The 19,582-nt window shown below is 46.5% G+C and overlaps 1 protein-coding gene across 2 annotated transcripts in view; it reads right to left on the reverse strand.

Moving 5' to 3' along the window:
* The window catches only part of tmem178a (transmembrane protein 178a), a 34,341-nt gene extending 15,014 nt beyond the window's left edge, over positions 1-19,327 (reverse strand). For both annotated transcript variants that reach the window (XM_085981928.1, XM_085981927.1), the window contains exons 1-2: positions 18,467-19,327; positions 685-798 (exon numbers count right to left, since the gene is read on the reverse strand). In XM_085981928.1, the coding sequence (XP_085838054.1) occupies positions 685-798; positions 18,467-18,905 (553 nt within the window). In that variant the 5' untranslated portion in view covers positions 18,906-19,327. The remainder of the gene's footprint in view (positions 1-684; positions 799-18,466) is intronic.
* Positions 19,328-19,582: the final 255 nt, after the last annotated feature.

Consider the following 19,582-nt stretch of genomic DNA (forward strand, 5'->3'; position numbering starts at 1 on the left):
AAACTTGCAAACAGTGAAATCACAATGAATCAAATTTCCAAGCTCTGGCCAGAAGCCAAAAATACCTCTCCTATGTTGTCCCAAATCAGTAAGCTCTGTTCCTTGGTCTCTGTCCAGAAATCCAAAGCACTAAAGTCATTGCAGCAAAATGGCTGGGCTTTATAGGTCAGTGTAAGTGCCCTTTAATTAGCGCTCCCCGAGGCCCGCAGGGCCTCTGTTGCGTTCCACTTCACAGTTCTTAACAGCGCCACGCCCACATTGGGCGGGCGCCACTGAATTTCCGGTTTGGGGCGCACAAACAGCGTTGCACGATGAAATGACGTCATAAGCTGCGCGCGCAGCTGAGCGGGCGCAAACACTTTGCGCCGGCGCTAAATGACAACTGAAGTTGGGCGTAGGCGCAGTTCGTTCTGCGCCCGGGCGCTAAGTGCCTAGCGCTGGAAATCTACCCCTCTTATGGCGTTAACGGCTGGCGAACGCAACTGAATTTCTAGGCCTCTATTTCCTGCCATTTGCTCTGTTTCTGACACCTACTGCCAGTAACCACAGAGCCACACCAACAGCAATTCTACCTGCCCAGCTGGAAAAGGCAGGGGTAGAACCACCTGCAAGGAGAGGAGAAATTGAAAGCAATGCAGGAAATAACCATTAGTACAGCACGGTTTTAGGCTAATTTACACTTACGCAGCAGATGCCATTCATCCTGCTGAATGGTTTTTGTAAGATTGAAAGGAATATTTCTTAGACGGATGGGTTGGGAGTAGTGATACTTGACAGATGTGCATCTCTGTGCAATTCCTGAAGGGAAAATGAGATTCATCAACATCAGACAGCTGGGGATTAAATATCGATGGAAGTATGCAGTAATCATACAAACACAGCAAATATTATTCCTAAGTAGTGACCATCGCAATTAACATGTTTATATATGGACTGTTTTATGATGCAGATGATTAAATTATACCTATAGAAATGGCATTATGTTAGCATCAGAATAATGATCATTAATGCCATAGTCTACAATGGTCAGCTCATGAAATAACACTCATCATGAAAGATTTTTACAGAAATATCATCATTCCATATATGTCAGTCTTGTCCAATACCCTAGCCACGAGCCACATGTGGCTAATTGGGAATCCAGATGTGGCCCATTGCAGTTCTGATTAATAAATAAAAAATGTGTAATAGACATTGGTCACGTGATCTCAATACTCATATTTGTACGGCGTATGCATGTGAACTTTAACCTTTTTGTGTACTTGTCGGTAAAATGGTAAGACGTAAAGCAGAGTGTGTGAGTGTGTTTTTTGGTTGTTCTGTGTGCTTTACTTCCTTGGTTACTGCTTACTGGTTATTTTCTAAAATGGTGTGTAACACAGGTGAAAACAACGGAACTCAGCACCATAGAAACACCAGCTACACTGTACAGAGAGTGGAGCTATCATTGTGGTCAGCTCGACTGACCAATTGGATCATCCGCTTCAGGCCAACAGAAGAAAGTGACACTAATGGCCCAGTAATTCCTGTCACAACGCGTGAGTACGGATGGGGTACTCACGCGTGTGCCCGGAGGAATTGCCGGTTTTCAGCATGCACAGCGCATGCGCTGAAAACCGGCATTTCCTGTCCTCTGACCCAAGGGGTTAAGAGGCAGAGTGCGCGCGACTGCACAGGCAGCGCGTGCGCAGTGAAATTCCTTTTTTTTTTCAGAGTTGCCCGAGTGTAAAGGCCTCCGGTCTTTACGCGTGGAAAAACCAGACGTAAGTATTTAGTTTTTCAGGTAAGTGGGCTTTTAGTACAATGTAGAAATTTTTTTACAGGTTTGTTCTTTTTAAAGAATTTACAGTAAGGTAAGTTTAGTTTTAGACCCTATTTTTAAAAAATTTATTTTTTTCAAAAAATTGATTAATTGTTGAAAACATTTTTAAAAACTTATTTATAGTTAATATAATCAGTGGGATTTTTAAAAAATTTTATTTAAAGTTTAAGTAGTGTTTTGGCAACCCATACTTTTCATGAGTTTGACAGTTCTTACTGTCAAACTCATGAATGAGTTTCCCCTCCCCTGATTGGCTGCACAGTGCTCACCTGATCCCAACCGGCACATCGCACTAACTACGCCGCTGGATCAGGTAAGCACATCGCGCCGACATCTGAACCGGGCCAGTGACAGGAAATGCGAGCAGGCCCGGGCTTCAGATGTCGGCGCGCAGGGTGAGTGCACATCGGGGGCTTGCACGCGCGGCAAGCTCCCGATCCTAATTTCAGGGCCAATGAGCATCTCCAACAGGGCACATCCAATCCCCTCTCACTCCTTCCACACCCTAAGACCCTCTCCCACACCTTCCACACCCTAGGACCCTCTCCCACACCTTCCACACCCTAGGACCCCCTCCCACACCTTCCACACCCTAGGACCCTCTCCCACACCTTCCACACCCTAAGACCCCCTCCCACACCTTCCACACCCTAGGACTCTCTCCCATACCTTCCACACCCTAAGACCCTCTCCCACACCTTCCACACCCTAGGACCCCCTCCCACACCTTCCACACCCTAGGACCCTCTCCCACACCTTCCACACCCTAAGACCCCCTCCCACACCTTCCACACCCTAGGACTCTCTCCCATACCTTCCACACCCTAAGACCCTCTCCCACACCTTCCACACCCTAGGACCCTCTCCCACACCTTCCACACCCTAGGACCCTCTCCCACACCTTCCACACCCTAGGACCCTCTCCCACACCTTCCACACCCTAGGACCCTCTCCCACACCTTCCACACCCTAGGACCCTCTCCCACACCTTCCACACCCTAGGACCCTCTCCCACACCTTCCACACCCTAAGACCCTCTCCCACACCTTCCACACCCCAGGACCCCCTCCCACACCTTCCACACCCTAAGACCCTCTCCCACACCTTCCACACCCTAGGACCCTCTCCCACACCTTCCACACCCTAGGACCCTCTCCCACACCTTCCACACCCTAGGACCCTCTCCCACTTCTTCCACACCCTAGGACCCTCTCCCACACCTTCCACACCCTAGGACCCTCTCCCACTTCTTCCACACCCTAAGACCCCCTCCCACACCTTCCACACCCTAGGACCCTCTCCCACACCTTCCACACCCTAGGACCCTCTCCCACTTCTTCCACACCCTAAGACCCTCTCCCACTTCTTCCACACCCTAGGACCCTCTCCCACACCTTCCACACCCTAGGACCCTCTCCCACACCTTCCACACCCTAGGACCCTCTCCCACACCTTCCACACCCTAGGACCCTCTCCCACTTCTTCCACACCCTAAGACCCTCTCCCACTTCTTCCACACCCTAGGACCCTCTCCCACTTCTTCCACACCCTAGGACCCTCTCCCACACCTTCCACACCCTAGGACCCTCTCCCACTTCTTCCACACCCTAGGACCCTCTCCCACACCTTCCACGCCCTAGGACCCTCTCCCACACCTTCGACACCTTAGGACCCTCTCCCACACCTTCCACACCCTAGGACCCTCTCCCACCTCTTCCACACCCTAGGACCCTCTCCCACTTCTTCCACACCCTAGGACCCTCTCCCACTTCTTCCACACCCTAAGACCCCCTCCCACACCTTCCACACCCTAAGACCCTCTCCCACACCTTCCACACCCTCGGACCCTCTCCCACACCTTCCACACCCTAGGAGCCCCTCCCACACCTTCCACACCCTAGGACCCCCTCCCACACCTTCCACACCCTAGGACCCTCTCCCACACCTTCCACACCCTAGGACCCTCTCCCATACCTTCCACACCCTAGGACCCTCTCCCACACCTTCCACACCCTAGGAGCCCCTCCCACTCCTTCCACACCCTAGGACCCTCTCCCACACCTTCCACACCCTAGGACCCTCTCCCACTCCTTCCACACCCCAGGGTTCCATCAGCCTTACCCCAATACCCCTTTTCCACTACTACCAGACCCTGGTACTGTCTTTCCAGTGCTCTCCAAGCCCCCCAGTTCCCCTGCATCCTGCAACTCCCCCAGCCCCGCCTTCCAGGTCTCATGGACCCTTGAACCCCACCAATGCTCCCATGTGCCATGACCCCAGCTCACGGTGCTCCCAGAACCTAGGACCACCATCCTGACACTATTAACCCACTCTCCACTTCCCAGGACAACTACATGAGTTCCTGCAATTTATCTTTTACCTACCTGAAACTTGGAACATCATCCCTCCCATTTTCTGAGCTTGAAAAAACATACGCGGTAAAATCAACAATATAGTTAAACATATTTTTAATCGCAACCAAGACACCGATTTACAGTTTCTGTACAAATAAGCAGCTGATCAGGAAAGTCAAGGCTGAAAATATAACTAACATTCCCATAGTACTTTGTAATAAAACTTTAATTTGACATTCAGTGGTCCTGATTATATATTGTATGGTACAAAACATTGTATCCTCCGACTCACCGTCCATTATATATTAAATTCAGTACACTAGCCGTGCATTTAATTGAAAACTCATTATAAGTACCTGTTACTTCTTTGGGTGGCATTGTGATGGGTATTTTTTAATGTTAAAGGTGTCACTGAATGATACACAAAAACTGCTATTTTATACATAGGATTACATAGGATATACGGCACAGAAACAGGCCATGCGGCCCAACCAGTCCATGCTGGTGTTTATGCTCCACTCGAGCCTCCTCCCGTCTTTCCTCATCTAAATCTATCAGCATAACCCTCTATTCCCTTCTCCCTCATCTGCTTATCTAACTGCCCCTTAAATTCATCTATACTATTCACTTCAACCACTCCCAGTGGTAGCAAGTTCCACATCCTCACCACTCTCTGGGTAAAGAAGTTTCTTCTGAATTCCCTATTGAATTTCTTGGTGACTATCTTATATTGATGGCCTCTAGTTATGCTCTTCCCCACAAGTGGAAACATTCTCTCTGTATCCACTCTATCAAAACCTTCCATAATTTTAAAGACCTCTATTAGGTCACCCCTCAGCCTTCTCTTCTCAAGCAAAAAGAGGCCCAGCCTGTTCATCCTTTCCTGATATGTATACCCTCGCATTTCTGGTATCATCCTTGTAAATCTTCTCTGCACCCTCTCCAGTGCCTCTATATCCTTTTTATAATATGGTGACCAGAATTGTACACAGTAATCCAAGTGTGATCTAACCAAGGTTCGATACAAGTTTAGTATAACTTCACTAATTTTCAATGTTATCCCTCTAGAAATAAACCCTAGTGCTTGGTTTGCTTTTTTATGGCCTTGTTAACCTGTGTCGATACTTTTAGTGATTTGTGTTTTTGTACACTGAGATCCTTTTGCTTCTCTGCCCCATTTAGATTCTTATTTTCCAAATAATATGTGACCTCCCTATTGTTCTTACCAAAATGTAATACCTCATTTATCTGTGTTGAATTTCATTTGCCAATTATATGTCCATTCTGCAAGTTTATTAATGTCCTCCTGTAATTTGTTGCAGTCCTCCTCAGTATTGATTATCCCACCCCCCCCCCATCCCAAATTTGGTGTCGGCCGCAAATTTAGAAGCTTTTAATTAAGCAGTGGGAATCCAGAAAATACAATCATGCTGGATAGGAAGTTAGTTAAAGGATAGGAAATGAAGAGTACAAGTAAGAGGTAAATCGTCAAACTGGGGAAAACCAGAGGATTGGAGTTCTGCTGTGTCTGGACCTGTTCCTCAGATACTGAAACAAAATGTAACACCCTGTCAATCTGGCCAACAGGCTGCAACAAATCGCTCAAAATGCTTTCCGAACTTTATTTTCAACCAGCATTTTTTGTCTGTAACTGAAATATCTAATGTCCATAGCAAGGGTTTAAACAAAATGTTAAAATGTTTAAAAAAAATTATATTTGACAATAACATGATTACATGTATCCATTGAATTGTTTCTTGTGTTTAATGCCTGCATTAAAGGTTTTAACTGAAGCTCTTAGCTTCTCCCAAAAGCCTGCAGTTAGACATAACTCACTCAGAGCTGTGAAGCTGGGAGCTGAATTTGGATTTTTTACAGCCTGAGCATATGCACTGTACCGAATTTCACAGATTGCAACTGTTTAGTCAGTTCTACCAATGCAATATTTTTCTTCTGCTTCTAGCACTTTCTGTCCTACAGCTTTTATTCAAATAATTATATAAAAAATACCAGGACATATTTCAAAAGCTTTCCTATGGTAAATTTATATTGAATGTTTTTTTTACAGAAGAACAAAGATAGGCTGTGTATGTGTGGAAGAGAGAAATGTCAGCGTTTTGATGATACACCTGTTATAGATCTTGTTTTGTGTTCCATAAGCTTTTTACAAAATGTATTAAACTGGGGGAGAGAGAGAGAGACTGGAGTCAGAGAGGAAGGGGTGAGAGAAAGACTGAGGTTGGCGAGCAAGGGGTGAGAGAAAGACTGGGGTCAGAGAGGAAGGGGTGAGAAAAAGACTGGGGTCAGAGAGGAAGGGTGAGGGAAAGACTGGGGTCAGAGAGGAAGGGTGAGAGAAAGACTGGGGTCAGAGAGCAAGGGGTGAGAGAAAGACTGGGGTCAGAGAGGAAGGGGTGAGAGAAAGACTGGGGTCAGAGAGGAAGGGTGAGAGAAAGACTGGGGTCAGAGAGGAAGGGTGAGAGAAAGACTGGGGTCAGAGAGCAAGGGGTGAGAGAAAGACTGGGGTCAGAAAGGAAGGGTGAGAGAAAGACTGGGGTCAGAGAGGAAGGGTGAGAGAAAGACTGTGGTCAGCGAGCAAGGGGTGAGAGAAAGACTGGGGTCAGAAAGGAAGGGTGAGAGAAAGACTGGGGTCAGAGAGCAAGGGGTGAGAGAAAGACTGGGGTCAGAAAGGAAGGGTGAGAGAAAGACTGGGGTCAGAGAGGAAGGGTGAGAGAAAGACTGGGGTCAGAGAGCAAGGGGTGAGAGAAAGACTGGGGTCAGAAAGGAAGGGTGAGAGAAAGACTGGGGTCAGAGAGGAAGGGTGAGAGAAAGACTGGGGTCAGAGAGGAAGGGTGAGAGAAAGACAGGGGTCAGCGAGCAAGGGGTGAGAGAAAGACTGGGGTCAGCGAGCAAGGGGTGAGAGAAAGACTGGGGTCAGAGAGGAAGGGTGAGAGAAAGACAGGGGTCAGCGAGCAAGGGGTGAGAGAAAGACTGGGGTCAGAGAGGAAGGGTGAGAGAAAGACAGGGGTCAGAGAGGAAGGGGTGAGAGAAAGACTGGGGTCAGAGAGGAAGGGTGAGAGAAAGACTGAGGTCAGTGAGCAAGGGTGAGAGAAAGACTGGGGTCAGAGAGGAAGGGTGAGAGAAAGACTGGGGTCAGAGAGGAAGGGTGAGAGAAAGACTGGGGTCAGAGAGGAAGGGGTGAGAGAAAGACTAGAGTCGGAGAGCAAGGGTGAGAGAAAGACTGGGGTCGGCGAGCAAGGGTGAGAGAAAGACTGGGGTCAGAGAGCAAGGGTGAGGGAAAGACTGGGGTCAGAGAGCAAGGGTGAGAGAAAGACTGGGGTCAGAGAGCAAGGGTGAGAGAAAGACTGGGGTCAGAGAGCAAGGGTGAGAGAAAGACTGGGGTCAGAGAGCAAGGGTGAGAGAAAGACTAGAGTCGGAAAGCAAGGGTGAGAGAAAGACTAGGGTCGGAGAGCAAGGGTGAGAGAAAGACTGGGGTCAGAGAGCAAGGGTGAGAGAAAGACTGGGATCGGAGAGCAAGGGGTGAGAGAAAGACTGGGATCGGAGAGCAAGGGGTGAGAGAAAGATTGGAGTCAGAGAGCAAGGGGTGAGAGAAAGACTGGGGTCGGCGAGCAAGGGTGAGAGAAAGACTGGGGTCGGAGAGCAAGGGGTGAGAGAAAGACTAGAGTCGGAGAGCAAGGGTGAGAGAAAGACTGGGGTCGGCGAGCAAGGGTGAGAGAAAGACTGGGGTCAGAGAGCAAGGGTGAGAGAAAGACTGGGGTCAGAGAGCAAGGGTGAGAGAAAGACTGGGGTCAGAGAGCAAGGGTGAGAGAAAGACTGGGGTCAGAGAGCAAGGGTGAGAGAAAGACTGGGGTCAGAGAGCAAGGGTGAGAGAAAGACTGGGGTCAGAGAGCAAGGGTGAGAGAAAGACTGGGGTCAGAGAGCAAGGGTGAGAGAAAGACTGGGGTCAGAGAGCAAGGGTGAGAGAAAGACTGGGGTCAGAGAGCAAGGGTGAGAGAAAGACTGTGGTCGGAGAGCAAGGGGTGAGAGAAAGACTGGGGTCAGAGAGCAAGGGTGAGAGAAAGACTGGGATCGGAGAAGGTGAAGGTCAGAGAGAGAGTCTGTCTTCATTCAAAATAACCACTAGTTGAATTTTGATCCCAACTAATTACCTCACTTATGTTTTGTTAACAGAAAAGATCAATGCTAATTGCATACAACTATGAGGTAGAGATTATAATTACTAACTCTTATCAGGCAAGAGAGACAGAGTGAGAGACGTGGAGGAAGACACGAGTAGAGGGAAAGGCAGACAGGCAGTCTCTTTCCTTACTCTAATTTGATTTTTTTTTAAGTGGAATTTTGAAAGCAAAGCATCTTTGAGAGAAACAGATGGGAGGGGCGGACAGAAGAGAGCAGGGAGGCAGGAAACTGCTTGGTGGTAAAGGAGCTTTTTACCCACTTGGCACACACCCTTGGGGGGGAGAAAGTGGGAATGGGGGGAGTGGACTGAGGGTGAGGTGAGTAACAGTCGAGCAAGGGGAAGGGAGGTAGTTTAAGAACATAAGAACATAAGAATTAGGAGCAGGAGTAGGCCATTGGGCCCCTCGAGTCTACTCGGCCATTCAATAAGATCATGGCTGATCTTCGACCTCAACTCCACTTTCCCGCCCGATAGCAATATCCCTTGATCCCCCGAGGGTCCAAAAATCTATCTATTTCATCCTTGAATATACTCAATGACTCAGCATCCACAGCCCTCTGGGGTAGAGAATTCCAAAGATTCACAACCCTCTGAGAGAAGAAATTCCTCCTCATCTCAGTCTTAAATGGCTGACCTCTTATCCTGAGACTATGCCCCCTAGTTCTAGACTCTCTAGCCAGGGGAAACAACCTCTCAGCATCTACCCTGTCAATCCCCTTCAGAATCTTGTGTTTCAATGAGATAACCCCTCATTCTTCCAAACTCCAGAGACTATAGGCCCAATCCGCTCAATCACTCCTCATAGGACAACCCTCTCATCCCAGGAATCAATCTAGTGAACCTTTGTTGCACCACCTCTAAGGCAAGTATGTCCTTCCTCAGATAAGGAGACCAAAGCTATTTGAGGAGGAGGTAAATGTAGCAATAGGAATGAGGGGTTTGTAGGAAGAGGAATGGATAGTGGAGTGTAAGCGTAGAATGAGATAGCATTGAGAGGGTGGGGGGAGGGAAACACAAGTGATTAGGGGAAGGGGTGGGAAGGGAGCCACTGAGGGCTATATTTTCCCCAACCCAAATGTAGCCACCAGCTGTTAGTGGCTCCTTTCTCTGCCACATTACCTACACCTCACCCAAAAGGAAAGAAGAAATGAAAAAGTGAGAGAAGTAAAAGTTATAGGGAGAGAAGCAGCAGAGAAGAGAAATAGAGAGACGGAAGCAGAAAAGGAGAGAATCAGCAACATGAAGACATCATAGACAGGTAAGAGAGTGACCATGTTCTCCAACTTACCGTGTGCAAAGTCACAGGAGATTGCTCATAGTGAGTCAGAGAATTTGCAGTTTTGTGACAATAGAGGTGTTCATACCATGTAGGGGTTAACATCAGGGCCATCGATTTAACGTGACTGAATACATCAAATTCCATTTTTATGAAATGTTATTCTGGGATTCTTATTGGTGCTTTGGGGATTCAATTGCACAACTCTGTCCATTTTTCTCTGAAAATCATAAATGAGCTACCTTTATTTCCTATATATTCCTTTACCTATATGTAATTATTTTTATCCCTTACCAGTTTTAAAGCTGAGAACACACAGCGAGATGGAATGCAAGATGTATCAAATGATCAGAAAGAATGGAATGAACAGAACAAACAAAAAGAAAAGAACAACCTTGCATTCACATAGTGTCTTTCATGACCTCAGGATGTCCCAAAATGCTTTACAGCTAACTTTTGAAGTGTAGTCACTGTTGTAATGTAGGAAATACAGCAGCCAATTTGCACACAGCAAGGTCCCGCAAACAGCAATGAGATAATTACTAGATAATCTGTTTTAGTGATGTTGATTGAGATTGTTGGCCAGGACACTGGGGAGAACTCCCCTGCTCTTCTTCAAATAGTGCCATGGGATCTTTTACGTCCACCTGAGAGGACAAAGGGACCCTCAGTTTAATAACTCATCCAAAAGACAACACCTCCAACAGTGCAGCACTCCCTCAGTACTGCACTGGAGAGTCAGCCTTGATTTTATGCTCAAGTCTCATGGAGTGGGACTTGAACCCACAACCTTTGCAACTCAGAAGTGAGAGTGCTACCCACTGAGCCACGGCTGACATGCAGCAGCAGTGGCTCGGAGAGTGGGGTTTTGTTGCATTGTTTTCCTCTCATCCTGCTGACTATTACACATGTAACGAGGAAAAATACAAGTGGGGTTTAGCTGCACTACCAGGTGTCCTGTTGCATTGGTGGATACTGAAGATTCCATGGCACTATCTGAAGAGGAGCTGAACATTCCTCCCTCAACCATAAGCACTTTGGAAGGGTGCTGTTTCCACTGGTGGGAGGGTCAGAAACCAGACGACACAGATTTAAGATAATTGGCAAAAGAACCAGGGGGGAGATCAGGAATTTTTTTTTTTATGCAGCGAATTGTTGTGATCTGGAATGCACTGCCTGAATTGATAGTAGAAGCAGATTCAATAGTAACTTTCAAAAGGGAATGGGATATATACTTGAAAAGGAAACATTTGCTGGGCTATGAGGAAAGAGCGGGGGGGGTGGGACCAATTGGAGAGCTCTTTCAAAGAGCCAGCACAGGCATGATGGGTCGAATGGCCTCCGGCTGTGCTGCAAGACTCTATGATTCTATGAAAATAGCTTTGCCAGACATTGATTGTTGTCCATTGATGGAACATAACAGCAGTCAGTGCGCCCTAAAAGTAAATCATTGTGTAAAGTGCTTTGAACCTATTTGTATGACATGGTAAGATGCAATCCAGAGGCCTGGACTAATAATCCAGTAGAGTACAAGTTCAAATCCCACCAGGTCAGTTTGAGAATTTGAATTCAGTTTAAAAAGAAATCTAGAAATAGAAAAAGATGGTTTCAGTGAGACTGACTGGTTAGTCATCTCAGTGTTGTTTGTAGGTTTTTGATGTGCACAAAATGGCTGCCATGTTTGCCTAAATAACAATAAATACATTGTATAGGAAGCACTTTGAAACGAGAAGCTGTTATTTCAATGCAATTCACATTATTTAAAATCTGAAATACCATGAAGCTATTGGATTGTCATAAATCTACAACTGGTTCATAAATCTCCTTTAGTAAAGGAAACCTGCTATCCTTACCCGGCCCAGCTTACCCAGTCCCACGCCAATGTGGTTGACTCTTAACTTCCCTCCGAAGCGGCCTAACAAGCCACTCAGTTGTACCAATCTGCTACAATGACAGCAGCTGTTCAAGAAAGTGGCTCAATCACCTCCTGAATCCTGGAAAAGCCCAAAGGTCATTCCTACTCCTAAAACAAATAATCTTTCTGAGTGCCAATAGCACAGTGAACACGGCTGGCTTTAATGTACAAAAGTACAAACAGAATACTGTAAGAAGTTGCAGTCACTATAATGTCCACTAAGGGTCTCCAAACCCACATCTTGACGTAAACAATTTTCACCTACGCTCTGTGGGATGACTTTGAGAAAAGGACACTAATCATCAGAAGAATAACATTGAAATATTTGTGATTTCTTAAATTTGCTTTCAGAAGATTATATACATATATTTTCTGAAGGCTTTCTATGAAAATTGTTAATAATATGAAAAGCTAAGGTCAGTATCGTGTTAGTTTGCCTCACGTGGTAACACTCTTGCCTTCATGTTAGAAGGCTGGGGGCTTAACTCAGCCCTCACTAGAATTTGAGCACATAATCTATCCTGACACTTCAGTGCAATAACAATGGATATTCCATGACAGTTTGAGAACTTGAATTAACTAAAAAGTGACCCTGAAGCTGTCGGATTGTCGTAAAAACCCAACTAGTTCACTAATGTCCTTTAGGGAAAGAAACCTGCCGTCCTTACCCGGTCTGGCCTATATGTGACTCCAGCCCCACACCAAGGTGGTTGATTCTGAAGTGGCCTAGCGAGCCACTCAGTTATATCATCACCTTCTCAGGACAACTAGGGATGGGCAATAAATGCCAGCCTTGCCAGCGGTGCCCATATCCTGAGAATTATTTTTTTAAATTGTTTTTGTTGGCAGTGCCACTGTTTAGATCGGACAGTAAACCAAGGCTTTGTCTGTTCCAATGGTTCAGATGGATGTTGGAGATGCTACGGTACTATCTGAAGAAAAACAGGAAGTTCTCCTGCTGTCTTGGCCAATATTTCTCCTTCAACTAACACCACCAAAAATAGACTGACTGGTTAGTCACCTCAGTGTTGCTTGTAGGTTTTTGATATGCACAAAATGGCTGCCATGTTTGCCTAAATAACAATAATACATTGTATAGGAAGCACTTTGAAACGAGAAGGTGTTATTTCAATGCAATTCACACTATTTAAAATCTGAAATACCATGCACAAATGTATAAAATCCTTTTATCATACACACACGGACATACCTAGAACTATTGCTCTTTGTTCATCCATGGATTGATGAGCAGAGATTAATGTGTTGAAAAGCAGGAAAGAAAGGACTTGCATTTATATAGCACCTTTCAGGACCTCACAATGTTTCCAAAGTGCTTTACAACCAATTAAGTACTTTTTGAAGTGTAATCAATGTAATGTAGGGAAACGTGGCAAACCAATTTGTGTACAGTTAGTTGAGGGATAAATGTTGGTTGAGGGATAAATATTGGCCAGGAGACTGGGGGAACTCCCCTGCTCTTCTTCAAATAGTACTATGGGACCTTCTACATCCACCTGAGAGGGCAAACGGGACCTTGGTTTAATGTCTCATCTGAAAGATGGCACCTCTGAAAGTGCAGCACTCCCTCAGCACTGTACTGAGATTATGTGCTCAAGTCACTGGAGTAGGACTTTAAGGCGCGACAGAAATTGATAGGTGAAGGATGCCTATAGTGAGGAATGGAGCATTTTCCACTTTTGGCAGCAAACGTAAGCATCCAATACCCCCAGGTTATGTATAGCACAACCCAATGCAGAGTGAAAGCTCCTTTGCTCTGTCCCAATAATGGCTGTGATGTGTAACAAAATTATAAACACATTCTTGAATGTATCTATGAGGTCACTACAGATAGAGACCTGAGCAGTTCTTCCCCAATGATATATTAACTCCATGCCTTTACTACACCAGTTTGGTGTTTGTTGCTCCATTTCCCACTGAGGCATCCTTCAATAACTGAAGTTGGCAATTCAGTGCCAATTTGTGCTGAATTATGAATCTTTTGTGCTACAGACTCACGTCCTATAGAAAATGATTTGAAACTGTCCTTGCTCGTGCAAGGGCACCAAGTGAAATGAAAGCAGCAGTGTAAAACTGCCCTAATGGCCCAGAAATTCGGGTCGGTGGCTTCCAGCGGGTGCAAGCCTCCGACCTGCACTTACCTAGCACGCCGGCCATTGAGCTGTGGGCCCGCGTGGAATTCCAATCCTGGGCCTGCTCCAACAGCCGGCTCACAGTGCTTGCGTATACCAGGGGCGCAGTTAGTTCGATGCGTCCCCTGGGATTACGTGGGCCATGGAGAGCCAATGGTAGCAGGGAAATGCCCATTCATAAAATTGACAGGAAGAGCTGTCAAAACTATAAATACTATACGCCCCAAAACATCACTAAAACTTCAAATACATTTTTTTTAAATCACATTTTTAAAATAACTAAATTACATAAAATAACTATTTTAAACAATAATTTAAATTTTTGAAAAAATTAATTACATTTTCTAACGGGGCTAAAAATAAACTTACCTTTCTTTAAAGTATTTAAAAATAATAAACCTGTGGAAAAAATGTTTTAATTTTAATTAATTCACCACTTACCTTGTTAAAAGCAGGCCTTGCGCCTGCTTTTTACATGTGTAACTCCTGGAGACTTACCCTCCCGGAAAAACCTGCAAAAAAAATGTAAGTTCCATGCGTACGCGCTGCCTCTCCTGCGCACGCGCTCGACCTCTGAACTCCTTCCTTTAAGGGAACAGAAGTTCCGGTTCCCCGCGCATGCGCAGTGCATGCAGGAAACCGGCACTTCCGTTGGGCCTACGGGTGAGTATCCCGTGCGTACTCACCCGTGGAGACCCGAAGTTCTGGGCCAATATGGCACTAAACAGCACCTAAATGTAACCGTGTCTCAGAATCACCACAAAGAGAGCTGATACCATTAAAATGTCAGCCTTGGCTCCATGGAGCACGTCTTGTCTTGGAGTCTGAAGGTTGTAGGTTCAAACTTTATTCCAGGATTTGAGTACTTAACCTAGGCTGACACTTCAGGGAGCGCTGCACTGTCGGTGGTGCCATCTTTTGGATGAGATGTTAAACCGAGGCCCCGTCTGCCCCTCTCAGGTGGATGTAAAAGGTCCCGTGGCACTATTCGAAGAAGAGCAGGGGAGTTATCCCCGGTGTCCTGGTCAATATTTATCCCTCAACCACCAACACTAAAATAGATTATCTAGTCATTTATTTCATTGCTGTTTATGGGAGCTTGCTGTGCACAAATTGGCAGCCGCGTTTCCTAAATTACAACAGTGACTACACTTTAAAAAGTACTTCATTGGCTGTGAAGCCCTTTGGGATGCCCTGAGGTTCTGATAGGCGTGATATAACTGGCGATATAACTGGTGATATAACTGGCGATATAACTGGCGATGTAACTGGTGATGTAATATAACTGGCGATATAACTGGCGATATAACTGGCGATGTAACTGGTGATGTAACTGACGATATAACTGGCGATATAACTGGTGATATAACTGGCAATATAACTGGCGATGTAACTGGCGATGTAACTGGCGATGTAACTGGCGATATAACTGGCGATATAACTGGCAATATAACTGGCGATGTAACTGGCAATGTAACTGGTGATGTAACTGGCGATATAACTGGCGAGGTAACTGGTGATGTAACTGGCGATATAACTGGCGATATAACTGGCGATATAACTGGCGATGTAACTGGCGATATAACTGGCAATATAACTGGCGATGTAACTGGTGATGTAACTGGCGATATAACTGGTGATATAACTGGCGATATAACTGGCAATATAACTGGCGATGTAACTGGTGATGTAACTGGCGATATAACTGGCGATATAACTGGCGATGTAACTGGCGATATAACTGGCAATATAACTGGCGATATAACTGGCGATATAACTGGCGATGTAACTGGCGATATAACTGGTGATATAACTGGTGATATAACTGGCAATATAACTGGCGATGTAACTGGCGATGTAACTGGCGATATAACTGGCGATATAACTGGCGATATAACTGGTGATATAACTGGCGATATAACTGGTGATGTAACTGGCGATATAACTGGCGATATAACTGGCGATGTAACTGGTGATATAACTGGCAATATAACTGGCGATATAACTGGCGATATAACTGGCGATGTAACTGGCGATATAACTGGTGATATAACTGGTGATATAACTGGCAATATAACTGGCGATGTAACTGGCGATGTAACTGGCGATGTAACTGGCGATATAACTGGCGATATAACTGGTGATATAACTGGCGATATAACTGGTGATGTAACTGGCGATATAACTGGCGATGTAACTGGCGATGTAACTGGCAATATAACTGGCGATGTAACTGGCGATGTAACTGGCGATATAACTGCCGATATAACTGGCGATATAACTGGTGTTGTAACTGGCGATGTAACTGGCGATGTAACTGGCGATGTAACTGGCGATGTAACTGGCGATGTAACTGGCGATATAACTGGCGATATAACTGGCGATGTAACTGGCGATGTAACTGGCGATATAACTGGCGATGTAACTGGCGATGTAACTGGCAATAAACTGGCGATGTAACTGGCGATGTAACTGGCGATGTAACTGGCGATGTAACTGCCGATGTAACTGCCGATGTAACTGGCGATGTAACTGGCGATGTAAATGGTGATGTAACTGGCGATGTAACTGGCGATGTAACTGGTGATATAACTGGCGATGTAACTGGCGATGTAACTGGCGATGTAACTGGCGATATAACTGGCGATATAACTGCCGATGTATCTGGCGATATAACTGGCGATATAACTGGCGATATAACTGGTGATATAACTGGCGATATAACTGGCGATGTAACTGACGATATAACTGCCGATGTATCTGGCGATATAACCGGCGATGTAACTGGCGATATAACTGGCGATATAACTGCCGATGTATCTGGTGATATAACTGGCAATGTAACTGGCGATATAACTGCTGATATAACTGGCGATATAACTGGCGTTGTAACTGGAGATATAACTGACGATATAACTGGCGATGTAACTGGTGATGTAACTGGCGATGTAACTGGTGATATAACTGGCGATGTAACTGGCGATGTAACTGGCGATTTAACTGCCGATATAACCGGTGCATGTCCAGGTGCTCGAGGAACGAAGGGATTCAAGCAACCTGGAAGAAGGATAACTTTTAATTTCAGCGTGCTATGGTGGACCAGGGAGCAATCAATTCTCAAACTGAGGAGCAAAATGTAGTGGAATCTGCCACTCTCCAGCACTGAGCACCATATAAAAAATACAATTGCCAAGGAGAATACATTTTCCTTGGCGGAACAGGCTCGAGGGGCTGAATGGCCTACGCCTGTTCCTATATTCCTATGCTATTAGGATCATTTGTATTCGGCAATATTTTTTGTGACATTTGCTAGATATTTATATAATACCCGACAACCACGATTGAGGCAATATATATGTTTCCATGAAGTAGTGAAAATGACTGCTTTACACTCATAACTTCAAACCATATTACATTCATTCACATCTACCAGCCAGCTTAAAAGAAGCACAGACAAATGCTGTGAGAACAGATCACTTAGACTCTGCAGTTTAGAAATAATGTATGACATCAGAGAAGCCCCAAGACAACTAGAAATTCCCCAAAAGTAAAGAGAAATATAATTAATGACAGGTTCAATGTAAGTTTTCACAGTTAGAAAAAAACCAGACACCAAATAAGCTACTTTATAAGTATCAGCCTTGGCTCAGTGGGCAGCACTCTCACCTCTGAATCAGAAGGTTGAGGATTCAAGTCCCACTCCAGAGACTTGAGCACAAGATCTATGCTGACACTCCAGTGCAGTACTGAGACCACCTGCCCCCTCAGGTGGACATAAGAGATCCCATGGTGCTACTTGAAGAGTGAGGGAATACTGCCCCCTGGTGTCCTGGCCAATATTTAACCCTCAACTAACACCAATGTTGACGGAGTGCTGCACTGTCGGAGGTGCCATCTTTCAGATGAGACGCTAAACTGTCCTTTCAGGTGGACGTAAAGGATCCCATGGCACTATTTCAGAGAAGAGCAGGAATGTTATCCCCGGTGTCCTGGCCAATATTTCAACCAACATCACTAAAACAGATTATTTGGTCATGATCACATTGCTGTTTGTGGGAGCTTGCTGTGCGCAAATTAGCTGCTGCGTTTCCTACATTACAATAGGTCAAAAAAAATCTTCATTGGCTGTAAAGCCCTTTGGGACAGTCTGAGGTCGTGAAAGGCGCTATAGAAATGCAAGCCTTTACTTTGTACCAAACTCTCCTGGGTACAAACTAAACGCCATAAGTCACACTGAAAATTGAATTTCTGATCATTCTGGCCGAGTTAATGTTTGTGGGAGGATGTGAAGTGCACAGATGTATCAACAGTAAGAATGTATTTGTAAAGCCAACTCCGAGTACATCTCGCTGACGCTGATCCCCACCTGCGGGGCTGTCCTGGGTCTAAGAAACGTGTACTTGAATAAGAATTCGGCGATAAAGCGGAAGCTGGCCTCAACGGGTGCAGAATTGCCGGGATTTTCCCGAACCAGCCCCCCGTTTGTATCCCCAGTAACATGGGGGCGATTGACGGGAGTGGGTTGGCTTTTGTTTTACAGTCGGGGGGGTATTAACAGCTCCTGCTGAGGGACCACACCAGATGTACATTGGGCAAATTCACCAGCTCTGACTCAATATCTGAGCTAATGCAAGCAAATCCTTCGATGCATTCGGTACTTTCCCCAGCTTTAAGTCCAAGCAGATGGACTTTTGCGAGATGACTGATCATGAAGTCCATTTACCCCGGGACCACACAGTCCAGAATCTTACCTTTGGAGATGAGGTGGTCGATGTCGCGGTCGATGCCCAGATAGTAGCATTTTCTCCACAATCCGGTGTAGGTGGCGAACAGAGGGCGGGCGCAGTCCGACTGGAAGACCCCGAGCCCCAGCACCGAGCGCCAGCTCTCCAGCAGGTCCTGGTGGCTGGCCGGGGCCGGGGCCGGGGCTAAGCCCGGTCCAGGGGCAGCCTGGGCGCTGGGCTCCTCCTGTGCCGGCGAGCCGCGCTCCCGCAGCGGCAGGCTGGAGATGGGCATCACCCGCTTCTGCTCCTCGCCGCTACTCCCCAGGCTGCCGCCGTCGCAGCTCGCCCTGTGCCGGCCGGTGTCCGTCTCGTACCAGTGATCGCTGAAGATGGCCGTGGTGAGCAGCAGCAGAGCGCAGACACCGAGCAGCAGGCTGGCCGCGGTGATCCAGCTCCGCTTCTCCATCTCTTACTCTGCCCCAAGCATTGACCTGCCCTCCCTGCTCTCGTCCAACGCAACGCCGCCCTGGCTCGCTGAGGGTTTTCTGTTCCCTTGCTTACTTCCCCTCCCTTCCTACAAGCCCCACATCCACGCCGATGCGCTGGGGGGTCGTTCAGACGCTTTTGATCTCATTTGTCATTTGCCCCGGCTCGGGTCGGCAGATGTGCAGTGGGTCTGACAGGCAAGCGGAATCTGTCAGAGAGACGGACTGGCTGAGCCCAGCTCTGCACTTGGCTTCTTTTCGCCAGCAGCCTTAATTTCCCTCCTCACTGGTGGATGCAGCATCTCCCACTCCGGCTGTTCTGGTTTTCTCTCTCTCTCTCTGAAACTACCAATGTTGTGCCCCCGTTCAAACCCCCAACTTAAAACAGAATCTAACGCCTCCCTCTCCCCCCACCCCACCACCGCCCACCCCCAACCCACACTGAGACTGGGATTGCAACATTCAATCGAATTTTAATGCGAGGTCGCATTTAAAAGTGTCATATCTGGCTCAGTGGGCTGCACTCTCACCTCTGAGTCAGAAAGTCGTGGGTTCAAGTCCCACGCCACAGACTTGAGCACATAATCCAGGCTGACACTCCTAGTGCAGTACTGAGGGAACTGCACTGTTGGAGGTGCCGTTTTTTGGATGAGATTTT

This window comes from Somniosus microcephalus, chromosome 3 (genome assembly GCF_052327205.1).
Source record: "Somniosus microcephalus isolate GS21.2 chromosome 3, FLI_Smic_1.0, whole genome shotgun sequence".
NCBI classification, from domain to species: domain Eukaryota; kingdom Metazoa; phylum Chordata; class Chondrichthyes; order Squaliformes; family Somniosidae; genus Somniosus; species Somniosus microcephalus.